The 27,226-nt window shown below is 52.3% G+C and overlaps 1 protein-coding gene across 1 annotated transcript; it reads left to right on the top strand.

Annotated features, from left to right (window-relative positions):
- CRHR1 (corticotropin releasing hormone receptor 1) lies at positions 1-27,226 on the top strand. Its single transcript, XM_059830492.1, has 13 exons — positions 1-42; positions 8,523-8,607; positions 17,642-17,761; positions 18,987-19,072; positions 20,164-20,270; positions 20,673-20,793; positions 21,061-21,214; positions 21,468-21,528; positions 22,415-22,487; positions 23,657-23,742; positions 25,478-25,613; positions 25,808-25,849; positions 27,086-27,226. The coding sequence occupies exons 1-13, from the start codon at positions 1-3 to the stop codon at positions 27,224-27,226; spliced, it is 1,254 nt and encodes a 417-aa protein (XP_059686475.1).

Genomic DNA, 27,226 nt, shown 5'->3' with positions numbered 1-27,226 from the left:
ATGGTGCCCAGCCTACGTCCTGCCCTCCTCCTCCTCCTGCAGGTAAGATGCTTTTGAGTCCTCTTCTCCCAGAAGGGCCCTTCTGCCTTCCTCCCCATCACCCCTCCGCACCCTGCACCGCTCTCGTTCTCCGCAATGACTTTTCCATTTCTTTGAAGGAAGGGAGAAGTAAAAGGAGAAACGGCTACACAAAGAGCCCTGGGGAGAATTCCTCCAGTCGAGGCACAGGGGCTTGGCAAAAGCTCACAGTGCCCAAAAAACTAGCGGGGAGGGGGCTGGAGTCAGTGAAAGGATCGTTAAAGCGGGGGGACTTGCAGCCAGCTCCTCCCAAGCACAGCCCCGCTCTCCCAGCAGCTCCCGGCCTCGCACCTCCCAGTGAAACCAGCTGCCACCAGTTTCCCTGAGGCTGCTGGGAGGGGGCGGCCAGTCTGGGGGTGTGATGGATGGGGACAGCATAAATGCGATGCCTAATTGTACCCCCACTTAATTGATTTCCTAAAGAAACCTCTCCTTTTCCCCCCACCCACAAAGCACAAGACTTTCCTCTCTAAATTGCTCGCTGTGGAACTGTAGCCACTGCTAATTTTGCAGCTCTGCACAAAATGCAAATGCTTTGTCAGAAGCAATATTCCTCCTCCCTGAGGGCTCATCGAGAAAGGAAATGTTCCCAGCCCAAAGCATGTTTAAATCCCAAACCCTGCGGAAACGAGGAGACAAAAAGATTTCCAGTGAAATCCCGAACACTGTTTGAACAAACCTAGGTAGGCAGTTCAACAAAATTATCAGGTTTTTGATTAAACCTCTGTGTCAGGAGGGTTAAAAGAAAAAAAATTGCCTGGCTCTCTGCAAATTGCTGTCTCAGTGGCCCAGTTGTGACTGCAGAGTTAAAACGGCAGAAAAAGCGGAGGGTCAGCCCTCCCCGTTAGCGTTAGCACCGTTGCGGTTCGTACCTCGCAGGCTGGTTTCTCACCATGCATGGCCGGTGGTAAGAGCAAGGAGGAGTATTTAGCTGCACCTTTGGGATAGGAAAGTTCTCACCTAAGCGATGAGAAGAGCTGATATGTGCCGGGCGACCTCCTTGCTAAGTTGGTGTTGCTTTTAAAAGCTCCTCTTCTGAGCAGCTGCTTTCTCCTATAACTGCACACCCCTAATCCTGTTCTGTAAGAGCTCTTTTGCAGTTATATTCCTCAGTTCAGTTTTTGTTTGGCCCCAATGTAAGAAAGGAAGGAGAAAGAGCAGGATCTCTTCCCCCCAGCCCAGGTCCTCCTTGGCCAATATGCGGGGACACTGCTGGCAAAGCCACAGACCCACTGCAATAGGGGCAGGATCTGCGATGGGGACAGCCAAGCAAGCATGACAGCTCCTGATGGCTACTGTGTGAGCAAAAAGTGGTCAGAAAAAAAAAGCCCAAAGGCGCTGAGACACAGCTCCCATCCTCTGCTAAACCTCCTCAGGCTCGGGGGTTTCCCTAACCATCCCCACATGTTCCCTAAGGATGGTCTCTTTGTGAGGATGGGGGACCAAATGCTCAAAACCCTTCCAGAGTTTGAGAGCAAAACCACCCCTGCGCTGGGGCTGGGACCAGGAGGGGGATGCAAAAACCAGCCCAAGCAAAGAGAAGTTTCTCCCAGCTAGCTCCCAAAAGAAACACCCATCCTACAAAACATTCCTTTGCAATCAAACTATCTATTTTTTCTTATGCATTCAAAATTCAGACCCCTTTTCCAGCACAATACCAAGACTCTCCCGGGGACAGTGTAGGCTAAAAGACCGTGAAACTCCAGCCTTAAGTGAGCATGTCCCTGCATCCAGGCGTACCCAGAGCAGCATCCAGCCTGCAAGTCAGAGACCTGCAGCAGTCCGGCTCCGACAGAGAGCTCAGCAGGGGCGAATCTATCTCCCCTGCTTGGGCAGGTTTTGCAGCCTGCAGATCCCTGGGCTGGCGCAGCTAAGGTGTTCCCCATGCATCTGGCCAGCAGCTCCAGTTTAGCATCGATTTGTCCAACTTGCCCTGCTGGGTAGACATCGCTTTGGGGGGGGGGCGGGGTTGGACAGACAGACCAGGAGACAGGCAGCCAAACTTGCTGCAAAATGCTCTCTGGCACCCTGCCAGTCATTTAAACAAACTAAACAAGTGGTTGAAAAAAACCAGTTCACCTGCAGCTTTGTCAGGAACGGAACCAATGACATTTCTGGGGCTGATAAAATTGTTTGCAAAAGCATTTTATGACCAAACAGGGTTTGATGCTGGGGGTGGGGTAGTTTCCTCTCTCCCTTCATCAGCTCCAGCAGCAATAAGCCCCCAAACCAGCCCCTTACTCCTTTGCTGCTCACATCCTTGCGTAAGACGCGGAGCCGCAGCAGCAGGACATGCTGACCCTGGGGATCTCTTCCAGTCCTTGCTTTCCTTAAAAGCCGGAGTTGATTCAGTGTGTATGAAATCATCCCCGTGGTTTCGCATCTCCAGTGAAGATGTGAATGGAAATGGCACAGCTTGTTCCCAGAATAGCTGCTCTATCGCCATAGGATGAATATATAGAAATACGATGAGAATAGCCTGCACAGCCAGCTCAACCCTGCCCTGAAATATAGCTCTGCTCACCAGAAATCCTGCACAGGGCTGGCCCAGAAGTTTGTTGTGAGCGACGAGCTCAAGCTGAGGTCTGAGTCTGCAGCATTTAGAGAGGCTGCGTCTGTGGTTTTATCTTGGAGAACAGTATTTGGACCCAAAGGAAAGCACAAATCCTTAGCATGGGGTTCCCTCAACAAACCGAGCCCAGGAGCCATTGTCCAGCACTTGAGAGCTGTCACTCAGGAGCAGGTGGCTCTTTCTGAAGATGGTATAACATACCCAGAGGCCCATCTGTTGTTTTTCCTTTTTTCCCTAACTGTATTTTGAGCTGACAGAAGAGACCCTCCTTCTCTGCAGAGTGTCCTGCTTTGTCAATGAGTCACCCGCCCAGAAGCAATCGCCTCCATTCAGATGGCAGAGGGCAAAGGGTGTTGGCCTTTTGCAGATCACAGTCCCCCTTCCACCCTGAAATCCGGTACTATTCTCCTGGAAAGGCAATGGCAGATGCATCTTTGGTGTGGCCAAGCTTTCCCTAGCTGAGAATGCAGATAAACTGGAGGAAAATTATAGGTGGATTAAATGGTGGATGTTCAGCCCAGGGTACGACCCTGAAAAGGTGATGGGTGAAGAAGTGGGCAGCTGAGATGTGGGTCTTGGGAGGCAGCTGGGGAAAACAAATCTCCAAGCCCAAAATGAAAATATCTGTGAATGCATACAGGTCCCACATGTACAATCTGCAGGAGAATTTAATACAAACACCTTAGAAAAACAGCCCTCCCGTGTGCTTGTGTCCATCACTCCAACTCTTCTTTAGCAACCTTTGCCGCTTTGAGTCATGCAGTGTCCCCTTCCCCAGCTTGTTTCTGCCTTTAGCTTCCACTATCCGAATGCCATTATTCTTTTTTTCACCTGTCCCCAAAAATCTGTGCCCCTTTTGATAGATAAATGAAGTCAGAATTATTTATGGCAAGCAAGAGAGACCAGAGCTTAATCCAGGAAAACCTTTAATTGCTCATAAATCAGGTTTTACAGGGCATTCATTTAGCCTTGATTGATATTCTTTTGTTAGGGTCTGCATCCAGCATGCTCAGAGAGAGACTCCAAACAGAATAAATACTCACACCAAAGCCTCTGTCTACACAAGGACGGGGGCTGGCCCTCTAATATGGCTAAATTCATAAATTCACAGATTTTGATGCCAGATGGAGACATTCTTGCTGCCTGCTCTTCCCCCCGAGTAACATCAGCCACAGAAAATCCCCCTGTGGTTCCTGCTTTGAGCCTCGGTCTGCTGCCTGCGCTTCGCCTTGATGCTAGCAGGGCTTCTGATGTGGCTTTGCACAAAAGCAAGTGAAGAAGCACCGGGGTGCTTGTTAATGAAGCAGGGGTCTCGGAGAACCCTTGAACTTAGGGAGCGGGGAAGCAGGTCACTGTCAGGGCTAAGGCAAGGGATTGGAGAGGGGGTCTTTCATGGGCCAAATGCTCCCTGGGGGTTTTGTCTGTGGCTTGGACTGGGGATGGGACTTTTCCAAGTGAAAGCCCTCAAGGTGGAGGTGGTAAGAAGCTCACCAGCTGCAGAAGACGGTGCCTGGAAGTCAAAGGAGACAAGGGTAAAGAGATCCCCCACACTGGAGTGAAGGCAGGGGACAGGGAGGACTCGGCAGCAGGGGCTGGAGGCACTGTGGCCACCTCCAAGCACATTTGAGGGGGCAGATCGTTTGGTCAGGCTTCTCAAGGCCACCTCCAACCTATGGCTGTGGTGTCGGCAAGACGTGCTGCTCCGAGCCCTCCCTTCCCGCGCCACTGATGTTGCTCTGCCGTCCGAGGTTGGCATCCAGCTCCTTTAACTCTCACTGTATTTAACACCCAAAGTCTGGCACCTTTTCCTGCAGGCTCAGGGCCAAGAGCAGGCTCGATCCCAGCCTGACACCCTGGGGAACCTCAGCGAAGGTCCAGGGCAGAGACATTATGCTCAGCCCTTCCCCTGCCCGTGTGTCCCAGGAGGTCTTTCTTCTTCCACATCAAGTGTCTCAGGGGGCAGCAAGCCCAGCCACGCTGGGGAGCAGAACCAAGGGGTGAGAAAGGTCCCTACAGCAGGGACAACTCCAGGGTGGCTGGTGTTGACCACCCCTCCCGGCTGGGTCTCAGTGGTCATCACCATCCATCGGTCCCGCTGACCTCTCCAGCTTTGTGCGAAGCCACTGGCTTGCACTGCTTCATCCTGCTAATCGCTCCACTCTCCAATTACAGCCCTGTCGGCACTGGAAAACCCAAGCCCCATCTTAGATTGCTAATTAGGCTACGAGCCATCTATCTCGCTGCTCAGAGCTGTCAGCCCTTCCTGCCACGCAGATCCGATCTTGTTTGAGGCAATAAGATATCAAGGGGGGACAAGCCTGTCTCTGGGTAGTACGGGGCGGGGGGGCTGATGTTTGACTCGGATGTGAATATATTAATTAATATCTGTGGATTGCTTTGGAGAGGGAAAGCACTGCAGGGGGACATTAAATCCTAATTGTTATTAATTGAATTTTGCTGCTAGGTCAGTGGCAGTTCAGAGAGATTGATGCTCTGTGTGTGTAATTTTGCTGCTCACACCCACACCAGCAGTGAGACCCCCAGTCTCCTCATGCCGAAGAGCTGACGACATCTCAGCCCGCTGCGCTGCATCTCCTGGCCCAGGGGACCAGCCACCCCGTGCCCCTTGTGGGCTCCAAAAAGCCCATTGGATCATGGCATCGCATCAGGGCACGGCTGGTGGGGCCGGATAGGAGCAACCTGCCCCACTTGGTGCAGCACAGCCTGAGTGACCTTGGGCAAGCAGTGCTCAGTGCCTCAGTTTCCCTTCTGGGACAGCCTCAACTGAGTGGGTGGTGGGACAGTGATTGCAGCGGGTGTTTGCTGTGTGCGGGACGCAGTAAACACTGGAGCAGCATCAGGTTTTGGTGTCTGAGCTGTGCAGTGAGGACTGGTGGGTGTTGGCTGACCCCGCTGCAGGAAACGTTGGGGCGAAAGGAATGATGGTGCCGCTCCGTGAGGTCCGAGGTTAGCCCAGCGCCATCGGCATCTGCTGCAATGCCTCCCTGTGTGTAAAACAGAGACGTTAGCAGAGCCTGGAAGGGAGCTGGGCAGATGCTGAAGGAACAGCAGTGGAGCCATTGGTGGCTCCTGATGGAAGAGAAGCTGCTGTAAATGTGGGGCCTCATGGGGCCCGTGCAGCCCCCAGCAGAACCATCGTCCCTGCGGGAGCAACTCCCCGGGCTGACCGGGAGCTCTGTGCAAAGCGGCTGCTTCTAGAAAAGCAGATTGCTTCTCTTTCCTCGTGCAGCTGAACACTCAGCTGAAGCTCCCCAGGATTTTGGCAGTCTGAGAGAGGTCGCGGAGGTGTTCTTCACTGCAGAGTGTGATTTGCTGTAGCCTATGTCAAGCAGGGCCAGGAGGGCAGAGGGACACAGCCCCTCTCTGGCCCAAGCACGACCCACCACCGTTTTTAGGCTGTTGAGGCGTGCTTGGCTCCAGCCCGGCCAGGCTGGGACCCGCTGGGCGCCATGTGGCAGCTTACGGCAGCGATGCTCTGGCAGGCAAAGCTCTTCAAGGACGGAGCTTTGACCTATTCTCTCTGCAAAGTCTGTGGAGGTGTTAAAGTAACCTGCAAAGGACAAAACATAGAAGAGAGCCTGACTTTTAGGGTACCAGATCAGGATGCTTTTGGCTTGTGCAAATCCACCTGGAGCTGCCGCCTTCCCCAGCTTATAGGCCTCAAGCTGGGGCTGACAGGAGTGGGAAAAAACCTCTGCCTCTGTCGAGAACATTGGCCGTGTTGCAGTGAGACAAGACTCAGAGCCTGGTAAAAAAGCTGTTAGGGTTTGTGGGGTTTTGGAGAAACCTTTTTTTCTTTCTTTCTTCCTTCTGTAGCAGTTTCAGCTCGTTTACAAAGCCTGCAAAGCGCCAGAGACTGCACTCCATCCATACCCCCTCTAGCTGTAGCTTGGTCCATGTTGCTGCTCAGTGCCAAGACCTCTCCCTGTGTCTGGAAGGAGAACAGGCACTGCCAGGCTGGAGCAGGCTGCAATTAGGAGAAACACATCCAATTAACACTTGAGAGCCTGTTCAGGTAGGCAAACCATCCCAGCCCCTTTTGGGAGGAACCCTTTTGTCCCAGCTACCCGTGCAAAGAGCCACCAGGTCCAGCGGGCACCAGCTGTGGGCATCAACGCAGAGGGGAGCCGACCCCGCTACACCTCGCTTACCCCATGTCTGGGGTTTGGGTGGTCTCAGCTTTTGGCAAAGAGACCCAGGAGGTGCCCGGCTCCTGCAGGACCAACACAACAGGAGCCCCATGCAACACCCGCACTCGGGGCAGGGTTTTGCTGCCGGATCCCCTGTGCCATCTGGAGAAGTCATAACAAGGAAGCTATTCTCAGCTCCATTTATACGTCTGCCTGACATCTCTCTTGCTGTCAAAACCAGCTTCCCAAGGCAGTAAATAGTTGTTTGGAAAAGAGCAAGTGGGTGCTGAGCTTGTCTCCATGTCTGAATAAACCTTGCTAATGCTTTGGTAAGGCACAGGGGATTGCTGGTGTGCCGGCAAGAGGAGCCAGTGTTTATATGGCTAATGGGCAAGAGGAGGACCATCTCCTCCGTACCCAGAGCAGTTTTGAAAGTAAATGGCACTCGGGAAGGGAGATCAGGCACCATCATCAGCCTGGCCGGGGGGGAAGGCGGAGGTTGTTGTTCATGGTATTGGCCTAGCACAGGACAGCGTGGAGCCCACCGCCCTGGGGAGCTGGGAGCATCATGCAAGCCGAGGAGGCTGCAGCCTTTCCTGCCTCCAGGCTCAGGTTTGAGTTTCCCAAGGGATCTGCATGTGCTTCTATTTTGGGTCACAGCTCTGCCGTTCAATCAGTCAGCAGTGAGCTTTCCTCCAAGGGGTTTGGTCAGTCCTTGCAGGGCAGGCTTGGGGTGAGAGAGGTGGAGTTCAGCCTCATCCACCATCGGCATCCGTCCCCTGAGCAGAGGGGATCAGCCCGTGTCACCATGTCACCCCTCTCTGAGCTGGAGGAGAAAATGGGCAGCTGCTCTGGTAGAAACCTGTCTGTTTTGCAAAACAGCAAGTTCCCTCCTTCTCCCATCTGCCTCCCTGGAGAATCTTGGGTCTAACAGCACTGTCCTTCTGCCACCTTCAACTTGCAATTGCCTTCCTCGCTTTTAGTGTCCCCAAACTCCTGCAAAGACACCATAATTCAGAAGTAGCTTTTCCAAAATAGCTCCCCATGAAGACAGAGTCAATAGTTTTCACTTCCAGGAGAGCTGCAGAGCTGCTCAGGAGCTGTTCTGGAGAAGGGACGGAATAGATCCTGATCAATGCTTCCCAATGCAATGGGAATGCTAGTGCTTGCAGACAAGCCCTTCTCCTGAAAAAAGACTTTAGCCAGACCTGGTTGACTGTGGATCAGATCTCCTTAAGGATATGTATTAACATCTTCCTCCTGACAGCTTACAAGGCTGTGATTTTAATAAGGTATTGAAAATCTGAGCATGGTGTCAGGCTCATCATGTTTCCCCTGTCTGCTCTCAGGATGCAAAGATGCTAAAACTAAAAGTGTTGATTAAACTGCTAAGTAGCAGAAGCTCTGTGGCCTGGCAGGGGTTGTGCAGGGCTGCAGTATGGTTTGCTGAGGGGGATATTTGCGGCAGGAGAGGATCGGTGGGTGGGAAACAGAGCAGAGAGCGTCAGTCTTACAGCCTCAGGCTGGATAAGCCCAGCTCTTCTGGGCTGGGAAACCTGTCCTGCAAATGGGTACGTGTCCATCGTGCAGCTTTGGGGGTGGCATCCACCGAGACACGGACAAGCTCAGATCTGACTCACCTGCTGCTATGTCCAAGGGGGCTGGGGAAGCGGCACATTGCACGTGTAACCCTGCCTGTGGTCTGCTCTCTCCCTGTGCAGGCGTTTCTCCTCTGGGATAGCCCAGTCGCAGCCTCCATCCAAGAACAGTACTGCGAGAGCCTGTCGCCTGTCACCAACCAGACGGGTGAGTGCCCTGCGTCCCCAGCCCCCCCTAGCCATCCCCAGGGGACCCCGCTGGCAGGGAGGGCTGGAAGAGGGGGCAGGGGGGTGTCTCCAGGCTGATCTGCAGCTGGCCGGCTCCTTTTAGGGGGGAGGTGGGATGTGCTGAGGCTGCGTTGCAGCCCCGTGCTGGCTGCTGCAGCAGCCTCTTTGCAGGGTGACAGTTGAGGCAGGTAGAAGATGCAGAGCTCAGGAGAGCTAAAAATAGAGAAAATAAATGGCTGTTGGGCTGGGCTTGAGGGGGAGGTGGGCAAAGAGACATCTGCCCAGCCTCTGCTCCTGTGCTGCCTGTTCTCTGCCATGCCCAGGGACACCAGGACCTTTGTCCCCTATGTCCACACCGCTCTGCCATCCCCTTGCCCAGGGGTGACAGCTGGAGGTTGTGACTTTCTGCAGAGACCACGTCGCCAGTGCAGTGTGGCCACCATGTGCTCAGGGCTTGGCCACCCTCCGTCCCCCAGCGCTCCTAGATGTGTGCCATTGAACCCTTTGGGAGGCCACCAGCCACGAGGAGCTTCTGGGGACGTGGCCATGGCCAGGGCTGGCTCAGCCGAGCTGGGTGAGACCAGCAGGGTCATGGGCAGCTCACGCCTACTCAACACCCGGACATGGGTTTGCATCCAACCGGGTCAGGCCCAAGATGTGTTTGTACCAAAACTGGCTTTTAGCCTATATTCAATATGTGACTTGGATGTCACCTCAGCAGTGACAGGTCTGATTCAGTGACAGGTTTTGGGGGAAGAAAGGTGGCTGAGGGAGAGAAAAGGAGCTCACAGGGACAAGGAGAAAAGTCCTCCCCAGTTCAGGGATGCTGCAGAGTTCATTTTCCCACAATTGAATGAAGACCAGAGCAGGCACCAAGCAATTGCCTGGCTTGCCCCGGTCCCTGCTGCTCAGAGCAGCTCTCTCCATCAGGGTGACGAATGGCCGCGGAAGCTCAGTGCTGACGGATGGCTGCCCGCCACCCGGCTCCCATTAACAGCAGCATTAAAGACTCCTTCTTAAAAAATTACAGCTTGGCACCAGCTGATTCAGTGCCTGGCCAAGCCCAGGCCACCAGGGCTCTGCAAGGAGCATCCCCAGAGCATCCCCAGCCCAAGAAATGGATGCAGAAAGCCGAGGGAGAGCAAGGCTGCCAGCGGGAATGGAAGTGCCCATGCGTCTCTGGCCTGGGCACGGTGCAGACAAGAAACCTCGTCATCACTCATGCTTTGCTCCCTGAAGGTTTCATCATTCTGCTCAGCAAGGTGTTTGTCCTTGGCCATGTTAGGCTGTAATAAATGGCATTTGTTTTCTTCTCACTCATTTTCCCTGGTGCAACATGTGTCCATCTCCGTGGGCTCTGACCCACAGAAGCACCGGGCAAGCAGCACAGGGCCCTCTTGCGAAGCACGGATGAGCTGGTGGCATGGCCCAGGGCAGCAGGCAGGTCCCAGAGCCTCCTCATGCCCAGCTCATAGCCTTTGCCACCCACCGCTGAAACCGCCTGAGCCCGGGGGAGAGGGCAGTGAGGGGGAAGAATTTCTGCCATGGCTTTGTTGATGGATGTGCCCTGCAATCACCGCCACCCTCAAGCAGTGGGTGCTGCTTTCTGCAAGGATTGGACTTTACTCCACAGGGATTTATTTGCGTGAATCCAAGCAGGATTTAGTGCACCTCAGTGCCCATCACCCTGGGACAGGGAAGAACAACATGTCAGGCTTCAAATTTGCAAAATCTCCGGTGCCTCCATGCATCCAACCTGTCATCCCTGAGTAACTCATTAATTTGGGATGGGGTTGGTGCATGTGACAGCCGCTTCCAGCTCGAGGAGGGGGTTTAGAACAAGAGGTAGAGATGAAACTAATTGTCTTACATCTGCTGCTTGTTAAGTGGAGTTCAGCGCCAGCCCTCATCCTTGGGGTCCATTTAAGCCCTGCCTGATTCTAGGGAGGGATATTTACAAAACTGGAAACTTTGTTTTGAGGCTATTTAACATGGAGAGTTGTTAGGATGACGTTAATGAGAATTGCAGTGAGGCCGTGAGACTTAATTTGTTAATGTCTGCATAACCCTTGGGAAATGGCACATGCCGATAACACGAGCACAGCGGTTCTCCAGCACGCGGCTCAGCAGGGCATCAGTTGGATGCACAGAGGGGCCCTGCCTCGTGCCCGTGTGCTGCATCCCTCCTCGGAGAAATAGCCCAGTGTGGACTTTACTCCTCTCTCAGGTCACCAGTCCCTTCATTATTTAATCTCACACCTTTTAATGAGGATGCATGGCTGGACAGTGATATCACCAGGATGCCAGCACTCTCCAAGGTGCATGCAGTGAGCTGGAAAGATCTCTGCTCACAGCAGTGTGGTGAAGACAGACCCAGGGTGATGCTCACCAGGCTCATGGAGCACAGGCATTGCAAGCAAACCCTCATCCCAGGAAGCAGAGCAGCTGAGCCCTGCAGAGCTCCCTTGTCCTGCCCTCTTATCAGCATTGATTTACCCGTCTTCCTCTAAGCACATTGTCCCCAACACCAGGCGACGTCCCTTGACATTCAGGCTCCCTGCACAGGCGTGATGGTCCAACCTGATATTTTAGGTACGCATCAAAAATACCTCTTGGTGAGCCCCTGACTCTGGCCAGTGCTGGGACTCATGGGCATCCATGCACAACTCACCACTCTATCAGAAAGTCTGCTTTCCTCTCCTCCAGGCAGAAATCATATCAGGCTGGACTTGAGGTCAACGTGGTGCATTAGGGAAGTTGGGTCAGCTGCACACCCAAACATTTGGAAGCCAAGAAATTCCCAGATTAGGCTTGAAAAGAAACAGTGAGGATCAGCATCCCTTGTCCAGGGTGGATAGGTGCCTGTCCCAAGGGCTCCCAGCCTACAGATTGCCTCAGACCACGAATTTGTCTTCCCAATGATTTCAGCTCCCCAGGGTCTGTACGCAGCTGCTTCTCGCCTCACCCTGCCATAAAGCCTGTCAGGGAGGGACAAGGTCATTTCACCCATCCGGGCAAAGCATCCCCCTGCAGCTGCAGGACCGCTTCCCATTGTGGCACTTCCCTGGGGAAGGAAGGGGGAATCGGAGCAGATGGGAAAGCCTCTTCTTAATTAAGAGATGAGGCTTTTCCAAAGCAGCCCAGCAGAAAGCACTCGAGCGGAGCGAGCTCAGAGCGCTCACAGGGTTGTTTTGCTGTTGGTAGCATTCAAGCTTGGATCAGCCCAAGGAGTTGGCACCCAATTGCTAATAGCCCCGGCTGGTCCTGGCTGCACGATTCACTCCTTTAAGCTGTTAAACTGTTACCACAATAAATTGTTATCCTCAATCCTGTGTGTGTGCGCTCAGGAGAGAGAGGGAAGCACAGCTAATTCCTTCCCAGGAAAGAAATGTTTCCTACATTCAAGTAGGAAAGTTCACCTTAAGCGAAGGAAAATGACACCAAAGCTAGGCAGAACTGAATAGAAATGTCTTTTTTTTCTTAACTGGAGGTTTTTTCAAGGAGGGGAAGGGAGCGTAGCTTTGCATTTAAATAAAGCAGATCAAATTGGTCCAGATATAGCAAAAGCCTGTGACTGAGAAGCACAGGAGAGCAGTGAGTGATGAGAGCATCTCTTCCGCGGGCACTTTATCAGACAGGTTTGGAAACACGTTTCACAGTGGGTGACAGTTTGACCAAAAGACTTTCCACCTGCTCCAGCTCAGCTCCCTGAACCGCTGACGCTGCTCCAGCACTCCCTTCTCGTGCTGCTGCTGTTTCATTCACTCACTGATTCCCCTGGGGAAAGACTGGAATTTAAATTCATAAAGGTCAAATTAACAACATCAACGCCTCTTTTCCTTTCAGCCTCGTTGGCATCTCTCCCACCAAGGCAGAAATACTAATAAAGGAGCTGAGCAGGGGCTAAAGAGGCAGCAATGAGTCCTGGCAGGGACTTAGCATGGATGGAGAGCAGTGATGCTGGGGCAGGTTTGGGAACCAAAAAATGTGAACTCACCTATATGGAAAATCATAGTGTTTTAAGTGTATACTAGTATCAATAAAGCCATTCTGCTCCATCATCTAGGAAACAGGGATGTCAATAGAAACTTGCTTATATTCATAGATTTTATTGTAGTGGAGGAGGGAAGAAGGCGCTGAGGTTTTCTGGTAGGAAACAGTCTCTTGGCACATCTCAGCGTGAGAGGCAGCTACAGCAGTTAAACTGTACTTTGGACTGGATGCAGTAAAATCGTTGCCAGCTACTCTGTTCAGTTGTAGCCAAACCAGAAGTCTTTGCTAGGAAAACTCTGCCAGTGAGGGATACGCTTCTTTGCTCACCCACCAGCAAAGCCCAGCCAATACCAGGAATAAACCACTTGCTGCTATGCTTGGTAATAACACAACTCCAACCACTCTACGGGTCATATCAGGAGAACAAGATATGCCCCAAACCCAACCCACTACATTATATATTCAATAAATAAAGATGCTCCACAGAAGCAGTACATGGATCAGTCTTAAGTGACGACACCGAGCAGATGCATCAAATACCAATGGGAGAGGCTAGGTTTGATGCCTCTTATTTATTCTTCTCCAGAATAGCAGCAAAGACCCAAGGGGACAGTCAATGATGGTGAATAGCAACGAGACGAAAATTCATTACAAAGACACTTTGCTATCATAATGTTTAATTAGCCTGTCTAATTATTTTACATTGAGGATGATGGAACTTGAATGCTTGGGAGGATTGGTGGGGATTTTTTAAGGACTGGACTCTTACAAATGTAAATAGAAACACCCAATGCCACCGAAAGCAGTGCTGGAAGTAGGGTGTGAACAAGGATCTAAGTATTTTGAGACAACCACAGTTGCTCCCAGCCATATTGAGTACCCAAACCTGACTCAGAGGGGAGGTAAGCAGCTCCACCACCTCAATTTCAACCCCGTGTTAACACAAATTGTTCCCCAGTGCCATTTCCTTCAATGTCTCAAGGTGTTACTCAAGCATTTAGCACCTGAGTGGCTCTGCAGCTGGGATCGAGCCACCCCTCCTTGGCACATCAGTGCCTTAAAGTAAAAGCTTCCCCCCAAAGGCCCTTGCTTTGGGGCAATGAGGTGTGAAATGGCTCCTTCTGCTCCACCAGTGAGGTGGAGCTGCCTGGGAGGGACAAAGGACCTTTTGCGTGCTGGCTGCAGCAGGTATATTTTGATTAGCTGTGGAGATGAAGCCCTGATTACCAAATGCAAATGCTACAGCACGAACACCCTCAAGGAGCCAGAGGCTTCAGCCTGCTCAAGAGGCAGCAGCAGCAATGCAGTCACCAAGGACATCAGAGATGGACAGAGATAATTGCGGCTGAGTAAGAGCTCGGGACAGGTGGAGACATGAGCTAACACCTTTCAGCTGTTACTCAGCCTCCTGAGACGCCTTAGATAAATAACCCCATCATTCCCAACCACGGGAATGGGCCTGGGATTCAGATTTCCATCGTCTCTCCTGGCCCCTTTACATTGCACAAGGGGAGAGAGGCTTCACCCTTCGAGCAGCCGTAGTGTCGCTGGGAGCGCAGCAGCAAGCTAGGATGCTGCGCTGGTGCATAGCTTTGCCCAGTGTGAGACGAGGACATGTTTACCAGCACGGTTATATCAGCACAACCTTTGCTTTAGTCCTCTTCATACCATCCTAGCAATGGTTTTCTGGCGCAACAACACTTCACACATCCTGGTGTCTGCTCAAGAGCACCTTGGCCACACGTCTGGTGGTGCTGGCCCAGGATAAACTTGCTCCATCCTCTTTAAATTTGCTCAAAATCTTTTGGCAGATTAGCTGGGATGGGAGAGCTTTACCCTGCCAGGCTTCACATGGCTGTGTGGCTTTAGCTTGGAGCCATCTCAGGGGCCTCTGCGAGTAGTGGAAGTAGGCTGGAGAGGGATGTTTTATATAAACAGGAGGGATATTGCTATAGTTATCCTGAGACAGTTATTATGATACAGTTGTCTCAGTGTAAGTCCCTGGACAGGCACTTTTTTTTTTTTTTTCAGAAGAAAGGAAATGCTTTGTGTTGCTTCAAAGCAGCACAACCCAAAGGAAATAGTGTGAGAAGGGATTTGAGTGACTTCCCCCGTGCTGTATTCCCCATCTCAAAGCAGGACCGGCTCCTTCCTACCCCAAATGCTGTGTTTTTGTATGGGAGGGAGCCAAATCGGGGGGACTGGGTGCAGGTAGGAAATTAATTTCTTGCTGTAAATCTGCAAAGACCAAAGCTCTGTCTGTGCAGCCAACGGTGCTGAGAAAGCTGGAGCAGATGTCTGCAGAACCTGGGAGAATAATCCCCCTGCAAATACGGATGGGCCACAAAGCAGATATGAGAGCATTTACCAGTGACACATACAATTTCCATGCTAAACAGTGCTCTAAATGCTGGGGGCCACCTGCCACTGGGGAGCAGCTGGAGCAGACGGTCATGCTGGGCTAACAGGACATTGAAGCCCTCACGGCACTCTTCGCCTTCGCTGTTTTACTTAACCCTTCCCCAGCAGGAGATTTTTTTCTCTTCCCTATATGCCAGAGAGAGCAGAAAGAGCAGCATCTGCTTTCTGCAGCTTTTTGTCATCAAGCATTTCTCAGTGTGAGCCCAGGAAAAATATTACAGCCACCCACTAGATTGAAAACTGGTGGGACAGACCTCAAAATGCTGCCGAGAGTGGTGCTGGGACAAAGCCTGCTCTGCCCAGGGTGAATTCCCAGGAGTCTCCGACAGCCTGGCTGACCCTGACCTCTGCTCACCCGACTGCAGCCCCAGAGCCCGAATGTCACCCCACACCACAACCCCGACCCTTGGGACGAGGAGGTGCTCAGCCCCTGGTGATGCTGCTCCACCTTCACCCCGCATCCCTGCCACGGTGGGACTACAAGACCCATCCACTCCATTTGTCATCTGGCGGGTGTCCGCAGGGAGTGCCAAGCAGCATTAAATCAAGTGCCTCGAGGAAATGTGGAGATATTAAATCCAGACTTGAGCAGATGTATAACAGAACGATATCACCTTTGTCTGACCGCATCATTTCCATGAATCTATCTTGGTTTTGGTTATTAATGGCATTGCTGTGGTTTTGTTTTACTGATGGAGAGTACCATTGCCGCCACTCTCTGGCTCTGCTGACTTTTAATTACTGAGTCTTCCTGCTTGTTGTCCCAGAGCAGTCTGCATCTGTACCCCAGCACAGACCTTGGGATTCAGGAGGGAAACTGAGGCATGAGGGGATGGGGAGAAAATGGAGTTTGTGCTCAGCCTCAAGGGTCACAGGGAGGGTTTTCGACAACTACATGAGCTGCTCTGGGCATTAGCACTGTGCAAGCCCCATTTTGCTGTGCTGCGTTATTCCAAGTGAAGCTTTTCCTATTCCAGATATTCAAGCAGCTTCTCACCTAGGAGGATTCCCAGGTGGCTAACAGGGAGCACACTTGCAATTTAACTTTGTCCTTAGTTGAAGCAATTGTAGTTGTCTTTTCTCTACCTGGATGCATATTATAATAAAATTTTAAACAGGGACTTCATTTTCTGTGACCCTCTATTTCTCCATCAAATTTGGGTCAAAACAACTAAGGAGCTCAACAAATGCTAATGGATGCAGATAAGCACAGACACACACACTACACATGATTAAATGCACCTTGTTTTCTAAGAAATACAGGCTTAAAACAGTTAACTTAAAGTGAAGGTTGCCGCAGCAACCATACACATTAGCAAAGCTAAAAGCAAAGGTCATCGTTAAAATTAATTTCTCGCTACAAGCTATAGAAGGCAGAAGGTAATGCTCACCACACTCTGATGCTTCCCCAGCTCACATGCTTGGAAGTTGTTTTCTCTTGCAAAGACGTTTGAAGAAAACCCTCCTTTTCTCTGCACTGAAAATTTGCTCTGAGAACATCCCAAGAAACCAAGGAGCCGATTTTTCAGATAATCAATGAAAACAAATATTCCTCCATGAAAACCTTCATCATATTAATAACACAGTATTTTGCTTTTTTTGTTTGGTCACTCTTCAGTCAGCTCTATCCATAGGAAGTTTTGGGAAAGGCATTCAAATAACAACCATCGAGACCGGATGGAGAGGAAACGCTGTGTTCTCGCACCCAGAGAGCTGTGAAGTGGGGTGTTTTGTCTTAGGAAATGGCTATGCCTGTCTCTGCGCCGGCAGCACAAACATCTCTCGTACCCACGAGGGGATTGCACTGAACTCTGCCCCTTCCAGGGTCTGCTGCCCATCCATCTGCTGTCTGTCACGGATTGTATTATATGGATATTACAGCCACTGTGCTTCCTACCTCACTTTGAGATGTAGTTAGGACATATTTAGCTACAGTACATGTTGTTCTAAATATACACAAATTATACATAAAAAAGCCTGCAATCTGGCCTACCTAATGCCTACGTTAGCACACTTGTGTAGCTGGGAAAAGCACACAAGTCCTGCTTGAAATCTGAAATAGCAGCAGCAGACTTGGAGTTTTCTTCCCGGGAAAGGCTGGAAGAGACCAACGGGAATGGCTAGGAAGGAAATTTTCCAGCCAGGAGGTGTGAGAGGGTTGGAGGGGCTCTGAGGAGCGTCCCCCCAGCACCAGGCTGGAGTCACCGCTGGGAAAGAGAAAATCTGGCTTATTGCTGGCTGCTGTGGGGCTGGATGCCAAAGTCATGGTTGAAGAAAGGAGCAGGACTGGAAGATGAGAGCCAGGGAACCCCAAGCTGACTTGGGAAGCCAGGTCAGAAAACCAGGCTTGTGCCAGAACTGGGCTTGATCCAGGTGCTCAGACAGGACCAGGGCAATAGTCATGGCCAGAATGGATCAACCAGCCCTTGGGGAGTCTTAGCACAGACCCCATTTGGTGTCTGCCATGGGGGCTGAGCTTGCAGCGACCCATCCGCTCAGCCAGGACTGCAGCCCCCGGCAAACCTTGACTTTCAACAGCCTGGAGGTGGCCCACGGTGGCCCACAGACCTCCACTAACGCTCTACCCTTTTTCCCTGCAGGTCCCCAGTGCAACGCCTCGGTAGACCTGATCGGCACGTGTTGGCCCCGGAGTGCGGTGGGACAGCTGGTAGCTCGCCCCTGCCCCGAATATTTCTATGGCGTGCGGTACAACACCACAAGTAAGATGAGCAGCAGTAGTGGGGACTGGTGGACGAGGGGTGGGGAAGTTCAGAGAGCCGTGGGTATCAGGGGCTGCGGGGACACGAGTGACAATACATCTCTGGGTACAGAGCTTGTTGGGGGGCTCTGTGGCATCTGTCCACCAAAAAAAGAAAAAAGCCCTCATATCCCAAATTGCAGGGAAGGTGGTTTCACAGCAGTGGCTTTACGTCCTCCTGGACATGCCCCCATGAAAGAGAAGAGGGCTGATGTCCCCATCTTGGGGACAGGGGAAGAGGAGTGAGCCTGCCCTGCTCTTGGATGTGGCATAGAGGTCTGCAACCCCCAGCTGAGCAAGGACTGGGGGACCTTGCAGCTCATCCCCTCCCAGCATGGGTGACTGCCTTGTCACTGCTGATGATGTGCTGGGAGCAGGGGACAAAGCAAAGGCACTTGAAAAGTGCCCAAAGCCATTCCTAGCACACAGTTGAGCTTCTGACCACCAAGCGCTGCCTTTATTGAAAGAAACATCTTGCTTCCCACAGAAAACATCAATTTTTCCGTGCCACACCTTTCTGCCACAGTGGAAGATGGCACACATACGGTTCCTGTTTTGTGGTGCTCTCATGCCATTGCAGGAGTCTCTTTGCATTAATCCATACTTGTGCCTGCCTAAAAGCCATCCCCATCCCTGTCCCATCCCATCGCCCTGATGAGGGTCACAATCTCTGCTGTTGATAGCAGAAGCCCAGCACCACCCCAGTGCTGGCATCATCCTGGTGCTGATGCTAATTGGAGACTGCTCTGGGGTTGCCATGGCCATTCCTTCCCAATTAGCCTTGCTGCTCACCGTCCTTGCTGTGAGGCAAAGAAAACCCCTAATGCAGGGAGAGAAGTGAAAACTTCACTCTGCTGTTGCAGCAGGATGGCACATGATCGCTCAAGCAAATGGTGCAGAGGAAGGGAAAAGGAGAATCGAACTTCATCTCAGTGATGGGAGGCGTCAGAGTCCCCCAGCACCGAGGGGCAGAGCTGGTGCAGACCCAAAGCCCTTGAGTGGGCCTGAAATGTTCTGGCGATTTTGGTGCTGCAATTGCAACCAAGGCAGCATCTGAGCTGGTGTCAAAGCAAAAGATGCCACTGGCTTGATGCCAGTGACTCCTGCATTAGTGACAATCATCAGGTCACATCTTTGTGCCCATCCCCACACACCGCTAACCCTTCAACGAGCACCCTCTCTTTCAGATAATGGCTACAGGGAGTGCCTCGCTAACGGGAGCTGGGCAGCGCGGGTCAACTATTCCCAGTGCCAAGAGATCCTCAGTGAAGAGGTAGGACCTCGGTGGCCCCTCAGCCGGGCTCTTGGCAGGAGGGTGAGGGACAGACAATGGAGTTTTGAAGGGCAACAGCATCCAGGTCAGGAATGGCCCAAGGGAGCTGTGGCCTGGGCATGCAGCAGCATCCCAGATATAAGGTTGCATGCAGCATATACAACCGCCTTCTTGATTTGCCATTCTCTGACCAAAAAAAGCCATGCCTGTTTTCTTCCCTGTTAAAAACCCAAGAGGATTTGCAATGTGAGGTCTCCTGGCTCCAGAGCCACTGGGTGCAGATCACCATGGCCTCCAGCCCCGTCACCTTCCTCCAGCTCCCTCCTGACACAAGCACTCAGTGCAAACCCCATCCTTCCCCATATGGAATAAAGGAGATGTTTAGGAAGCTGAAAGGGATAAAAAAATGGGGACCAAGAATTGCAAGCCCCTGAGTAGGTCAAGCCACCCCTCAGAGCAGAGGAGAAGAGATAGGGGCTGTTCATTTGCAGTTGATAACCACCTCTGGTATTTAAGATGCTGATATCTCTTGCCAGGAATGGTTTTCTCACTCAGTTAATTGCTAATTCACAGGTTGGATGAGTGCCTAACAGCAGGAGCAATCAATTAATTTAATTATCACTCACACCTTCCCTGAGATCTTCTGCTCCCTCTGCCCAAATTCATCCCAGCCTCTCAGCTGCCCCCAGGGCAAGAGGGAATGAACTGAGACATCAGATGTCACGTTGCCAGCAAGCTCGCCTGAATTACAGCAGGATTTCCCCAGACGAGGGGTTGGGGATGGCCCAGCGCTGAGCAGGGGTGATGTAGGGGCAGCAACCATGAGCTGCCCTGGCATGGGTAGGATATGAAATGCCTGAACCCTTTTCAGGGCCAGGTTGATGGCTCTCCTGCCCACATTAGCCCCATCCGACCAGCCGTGTCCCCTACCAGCCCCATCTCCACTGTCCTGCACCAGGTGGGCTCCAGTTGCTTTCTGAAAAAAGACACAAATTTTGCAGTGCAGCTCTCAGAGGTGATGTGGTGGAGGAGGTGGGTTTGTGGTGGTACCTGGGGCTGTTGCTGACGCACTCCCCATCTCCCTCCACCAGAAGAAGAGCAAGCTGCACTACCACATCGCCATCATCATCAACTACCTGGGGCACTGTGTCTCGCTGGGGGCCCTCCTCATGGCCTTCGTCCTCTTCATGCGCCTGCGGTGAGTGACCTGACCTGCTGCTGTGTTGCTGCTGGGGGGATGAGTCCAGAGAGGTCACCCCACGGCCTTCAGGCTGGGAATGGACCCAGCCCCTGTGTTTTGCCATATCTTCCCCCATGGCCATTGCTCTCCAGTCTGGAGGGATCGTGCCTATCTCAGGGTTATTTTCCTCCTGCTGCTATTTTAAAGCAGTGGGTTATGGAGGCAGAGGGCCCTCCCTGGTGCCTTCCACCTCCTGGCCTTGGTCCTGCCCACCTCACTCAGGGCATGGCCCTAGCAGCTCACCCTTGGGGTCCCAACAAAGACATTCAGCTCCACAAACAGCCCTGTCCTCCGGCCCACACACGACTGACCCCCAGACACCCACCATTCTCTGATGGTCCCTTGTCCCCTCTTCTCCAGGAGTATCCGGTGCCTGAGGAACATCATCCACTGGAACCTGATCACAGCCTTCATCCTACGCAATGCCACGTGGTTTGTGGTACAGCTCACGATGAACCCAGAGGTGCACGAGAGCAACGTGGTAGGTGTTGCTCTGCCGGGCAGCCAGTCTGAGCCCAGCCCTGAGCAGCTGGGGTGTGTGGGGAGCTCGGGCATCCTAAAGATGAGGCCACAAAAGCAGCTTGAGGGGCCAAATAGGGCTGCCTGGTAGTTGGTGGACAACCCAGCCTTATGAGAAACGTGGGTTCAGTTGCTCTGCTGGGGCCTGTGTTGCCCTGTGCCTCAGTTTTGCCACTGTAACAGAGCTCTGCTCCTCACCTTCCATGTCTCCTCCAAACCCCCTTGGCAGGTCTGGTGCCGCTTGGTCACTGCCGCCTACAATTACTTCCACGTGACCAACTTTTTCTGGATGTTCGGCGAGGGCTGCTACCTGCACACAGCCATCGTGCTCACCTACTCCACAGACAAGCTCCGCAAGTGGATGTTCATCTGCATCGGCTGGTGTAAGTACCAGCATTTGCCCTTCGCGCACCAGGTACCCAGGGTTTTAGTGATGGGTGATGCCCACCTCCATTCTCTGCTCCAGCTCTTTTTGCACCCAAATAGCTGTAAAAAGGCTGCCAGGAGCAGGAGGATGGGCTTTACATGGCCATATCATCTCACCTGGTGGTTTGCCCTGTGTGAGAAAATCCCTGTTTCAGCATAATTTTGTGGCAACTTTACACCCCTGAGACTCATCTGTGTGTTCATCTGCAGGTATCCCCTTTCCCATCATCGTCGCCTGGGCCATCGGGAAGCTGTACTACGACAACGAGAAGTGAGCCTGATTGCTCTCATTCTCCTTTCTATCCCAATTCCCCGGAAATCAGTTGTGCCAGAGGCTGTGGCAGGCATGGATCCTGCCTGGAAGGGCTGACATGAGGCAGGGTACACAGAAAGGGTAGGAAGAAAAAAAGATAATATTCTTCCATTCTTTCTTTTATCCCACCTTTAGGCTTTATGCCGCATGAGCCCTGCCTGCAGCTGCCTGCTGCTGCATTTTTTTCTTCAAAGGGCAAATGAGATTTTTTTTTAAGGGGGAAAAGGGGAGATTAAGCCAGAGCTCCTATAATGTGTTTGCTAAATGGAGCTGGGATTTAATCTACCAGCAGAGATATAAGCTACCACCACCTGAGCCATTTTCACAGAGACTTGCTAATGGAGGACTTAACAGGCACCTGAGAGTTCATCACGCGGACTGGGAAGTTAAAAGGGGCCCGTTTAGATGAATGGCAGCTCATCTTGTTTTTCGGTGCTAGTTTTGCCCCCCCGACTTCAACAACCCTGTGCTACACACGCAGACACAGCACCGATTTAACAAAACCCAACAGGGTGCTCCCAGGACATGGATACACCTGTGTCAGCTCCTGCAGGGTTTACTGGGGACAGAGCCAACCCAGACCTGTATGCATGCAAGGTTGTCCCTGCTCGTCCTACAATAACCAGTTCCCACATCCACACAGGGCCCATTAACACCCCCACAAGCCCCCATGCACCTCCATAAACTGGGTTCCTGGGGAAGCTATTCCATAGAGGCTACAGCAGTTTTTGTAGTGCTTTCACCCTATGGACAGTGACTTACAGAGATTGTGCAAGGAGAGGAGTAAATCCAGGTCACTCACACTGCAGGCTTGTCCCTGACACCACTTGTCCTTGCCTTGCAGGTGCTGGTTTGGGAAGCGAGCGGGAGTTTATACTGACTACATTTACCAAGGCCCCATGATCCTGGTGCTTCTGGTAAGAGCAAAGTGACCTTGCTTGCTAAATATAGGGTCCTTCCCATCTGCACGTGGGATAATGCTGTTCCCGATCAGGGTCTCACCCCCTCCTTCAGCATCACCCCGCTGCAGCTGGCTATGCTGCCCCACAGCAGCAATGCCGGTCGCCCTGCTCGCCCAGCTCCCTGCACCCAAACTGCACCTTGAGCACATTTGGGCACCTAACTCACAAAGAGAAATAGCGTGCAAGGATCCTGCTGGCTTGGGATGGGCTAGAAAGGGAGACTGGAAACCTCACTCTGATAGGGATGGTCCCATTAACAGACTCCCACATGCATTAGTAAGTCCCTCCATCCCTGTCTTGGCACTATTTGGGTGCAGGTGAGTGCTTTGACAAGCATTTGTAGCAGCCTGGGGACCTCAACCTCATTCCCTGATCCACATCACTTTGCTCCTGGCCCTTGGCTGAGCCATGATGCTTGAACCAGGGGTCATATGGACCATAATTTGCTGGGCCTTTGCCCTTTTGGGAAGGGACAAAGAGCAGCAGAGATGGCAAGACACAAGCAGCAGCGCCAGGGTCCAACCTGTATTTGTAGCAGGAAAACCGTGCACAAAGTCCCACAGCTTTTCCTCCCTCCTTGCCCAACGCTGAGAAAACCCAAGACAGTACTAATCACCGGCACCAACCAGCCTCGTTGAATAATTGAGCCTCCTTCTCATTTCCCAGCCCGTCAGGTAGCCAGGCCACTTCTAATTTGTGTCAATTGTGCTCAGCTCCCAGCACTGCCTTCCCATGCCCTCATTAGCGGTTCGGCAGCCAGGAGACCGGCCAAGCGGCTCCTTGCTGTGATGGCAGCCACTCTCCCAAAATCCCTTTGGCCACCTTATATTCCTCCTCCCCCTCCAACTTTTTCACCTTCAGCCCTTTTTCTAAAACTTGCCCTTCCTTGCCAATCTCCTGGTGTGCCCTGCTGCCCCACTCCCTTGAACAAACTCCTAAATCTTATTGCTGAAGTGCCTTAAAAATGATAAATGCAGATGTCCTGTTCTGGTGCATGGAAGGCAATAGATCAGGTTCAAGAGGAAACATTCCCATTTCCCCTGGCACGGCCCATTGCCTCTGCTGAGCAAATGGGAGGAAACGTTGGGGGAGCAGACACTGACCAGGTGCCCTCTTCCTTCCAGATCAACTTCATCTTTCTGTTCAACATCGTCCGAATCCTCATGACGAAGCTCCGAGCTTCAACCACGTCAGAGACGATCCAGTACAGGTAAGAGCATGAGTGACCCTGCAGAAAGCAGACCTGGAAACTGCATTAGCATGATTAGGGGGGATAGGAACAGCCCCATCAGCCAGGTATCAAGGGAATGGGAGCATGGAGAGACATCTAAGAGCACCTCGAATGCTTTTTGGGGACACATGGCCATTGCATCTGGGGTTGTTGAAAAATCCTGGCCAGTCAGAGCTTTGTGATGGAGAACGTGGATGGCTGGATCTGCCTTTGAAGGGAGCTGTTGGAGGCTGAGTGTCTTTGCAAAAGCTTCTGGTGGGACCCGATCTGCTCACCGGCCTTGGAGCTGTAAATCCTGGCAGGGAGGTGAGAATTAAATCACCACTTGGCAGCAAAGCAAAGGGCAAGGAAGGAGTAATGAATCAGTGCCACCCCAAACACCTCCTCGTGAAGCTGCAAGGAGAAGGCAACACTCTCGACAGCATGCAACAGGAAGATTTAACCCTTCCCTGCTGCGGAATATTTTGCAGACAACTTGGGAGGTGGACAGTCAGAGCAGCTCTCCCAAGTACCTGGAACAGGAGAAGACACCTTGATCTTTATCAATGCTTCTCTCTGGATCATTTCTGGGCAGGAATCAGGGAATCTCGCTGTGTGCTGGGTCAAGAGAAGCAGGTTTGGGGTAGGGGGTGACTTTTTCAGCTGAGAATAGAAAAATTCAGATGTTAGCATTGGGAAATGCCAGCCTTCCTCATCACGGACTATTGAGCTGGGATGATCGATTGAGCTTGGGGTGAGCAAAGATGAAGGTTATTGAAATGGTCTGGCTGGCCTCAGTCAGCAATTTTGGTTTTCCAGCATTTTCCTGATTCTGGCAGGGAAGGTTTTTCACTTTTGGGCAGAGCATCATTTTCATTTCCTGGAAACATTTTGTGAGACAGGAAAACTCGGAGAGTTTGGTAGGTTATAAACTGTGCAGCCCTGGAGGGCTCCTGCCTGCCATAGACAATGGCTTTTGGTAAAAAGCTGATGGATCCCCGGCTACAATGACTGCTCCCCTGGGAAAGTTACACCAGTGCGTGTGCTGTCCCACGGTTTGCCAGCCTGAAGATGCTCATGTCCTCGGTTATTTCCAGCTCCTCCGTGCTGCGGCTCTCCTCCAGGTCAGCGACGCAGCACAGGTCCCAGGCCCCATCCCTGCCCAGACCTGCCAGGGGTGACTTTTCCTGTTTTCAGCTAATGTTGGAATCTGTCCATTAACAGGATCTTTAAGCAACAAGTGTTGACTTGGCATTGTTCTTGTCCCCTAATCCAAAAGAATGAGATGCCAAGCCCCAATCCTTCCTCTTGTATCAGCACTATTGCTTTTCACAAACCCCACTTGTAATCTCATCAAGAAAAGATATCAAATTAATTAGCTGAGATAAGTTTTTCATAAACCCATGTTGAAGGGTGGGAATTATTTTACCCTCCTTAATTCCTTTTTAATCAAGCCTTAGATCAGCGAAGCAACCATTTCACGCCAGCTCAAGGTCAGGCCTCCACTACCCACTGCCCTTTTCTGGGTGGAGAAGGCGCCCAGTGCTCACACCAGCCCAGTCACTTGGGGATCACGTTGGAAAACAGCTCAACTCTGCTCCGTCCTCCCTCGGTCACTGGTTTGCCCAGACCCAGCCGGACCAGACCCAGGCAGTCTGGTGCTGGAAGTGGGATGGAGAGTGTCCTCGTGTCCAGGGCTGCTGTGCAGCAGCTCAGGTCCGTGTTTTCTCCCCAGGAAAGCAGTCAAGGCCACGCTGGTGCTGCTGCCTTTGCTGGGAATCACCTACATGCTGTTCTTTGTCAATCCGGGGGAGGATGAGATCTCCAGGATCGTCTTCATCTACTTCAACTCCTTTCTGGAGTCCTTCCAGGTATGGTCCTCAGCACTAGCTTCTATCCCAGTCCCCCCAACAAGGGATGTGGAGGAGTCCATCCTGGCTGATGCCTTGCCCCACTTCTGTCCCCTCCCAAAAACAGACATCCCCAAACTCCAGGGTTGCTCCTGAGCCTGGGGGTGCCTGTTGGCCATAGCTCTGTGGTGACTCTGCTGCTTGTCTCCTTCCAGGGCTTCTTCGTCTCTGTCTTCTACTGCTTCCTGAACAGCGAGGTGAGCACCGGGGGCTGGCGGGTGCTCGGGGGGTCCACGCTTTTCCTTGCAAGCAGACGCAAGCTCAGCCCAAGGCTCTGGCCCTGCGCAGGGCTTGGAGGGTGCTGGCACCCAATTTCCCAGCTGAAGGCATTTGCTGATCAGAGTTGGTGCTTTACCTCCAGCTCCAGGCACATCTGCAGCCACAGGTTATGCCCAGATGGGAATGGCTACTGTCGGCCCCCTCCTTTGGAGGAGGAAAATTCACCCCTGAGAACAGATGCTCTGGGGGTGCATCTGTGTGATCTGGTGCAGCAACAGAGCCAAGGGTCCCCTCATCCCTGGGAAATCCTTCCCCAGCGTGATCCCCATACACATGGACAAGGGCACCTCCCGGGCTCTGACCCGAAACACAGACAGCGGAAAGCAAAGGAGGTGAGAGTAGAGGCCAATCCTGGGGCTGATCATTTGGGCAGCTCTTTCCTCTGCCTCCTCCCAAATGCTCTTGCTCCTTTGCTGGCTCAGGAGTGTTTGCCCCAGACAAGCTTGCTTTGTTACCAAATCATATATAATTGATGCAGGAGGAAAAGGGACTGGACCAGGGCTAGCTGGTGACCCAGGAGCATTATCACACCATGCAATTCATGGTCCTTCATCTCTCGATCTCAGCTGGGCTGGCTGGGGATTTTGGTGTTCACCGAACCACGCCATCTCAGCTGACTGCGTCCAGTGCCCACCTCCCAGGGCCGTCCCATGCTGCAGTTGATGAAAAGACATTTCTTCACTATTTACCTGCCACACAAAGCACTTCGGCTGTTGTAGGACGGAATTAATGTCAAAAAAATGCCACTAGCATGAACCAGACAAGCCATAAAAACTCCCCAACTGTCACTTGCACATCTCCCAGCCCCTTGCAGCATCTGATACAGCATGTGAGATGCCGGCTCTCCTGCAGAGTCTCTGCTCAGATTTATTTCTCCCTCTTGTATCCATTTTGTGCTCTGAGGCACCATCAGTCGGGTTCATCCCTCTTCACAGCTGCAAGGGCTGCATTTCACTGGCATCACATCAAACAAGGCTGGGTGCCCTGGGAGGTCACAGGGGCTCCCAGAACCCTCCCTGCGCCCGGGGAGCTGAGCAGGGTTTCGGTAGCATTTTTGATTGAAAGACTGAGGATGAGGATGGTTGGTGCTTCTGAACAACTTCAGACAGCTGCGTGGTAACTAAATGTCCCCCTCCCCTGTCTCACGCCCCTAGGTCCGATCAGCTGTACGGAAGCGGTGGCACCGATGGCAAGACAAGCACTCCATCCGTGCCCGCGTGGCTCGGGCCATGTCCATCCCCACGTCCCCGACCCGCGTCAGCTTCCACAGCATCAAGCAGTCCACGGCCGTCTGA

Source organism: Gavia stellata, chromosome 28, assembly GCF_030936135.1.
Source record: "Gavia stellata isolate bGavSte3 chromosome 28, bGavSte3.hap2, whole genome shotgun sequence".
NCBI classification, from domain to species: domain Eukaryota; kingdom Metazoa; phylum Chordata; class Aves; order Gaviiformes; family Gaviidae; genus Gavia; species Gavia stellata.
Note: the sequence above shows the minus strand (reverse complement) of the source record. Positions and strands in the feature narration are given on the sequence as shown.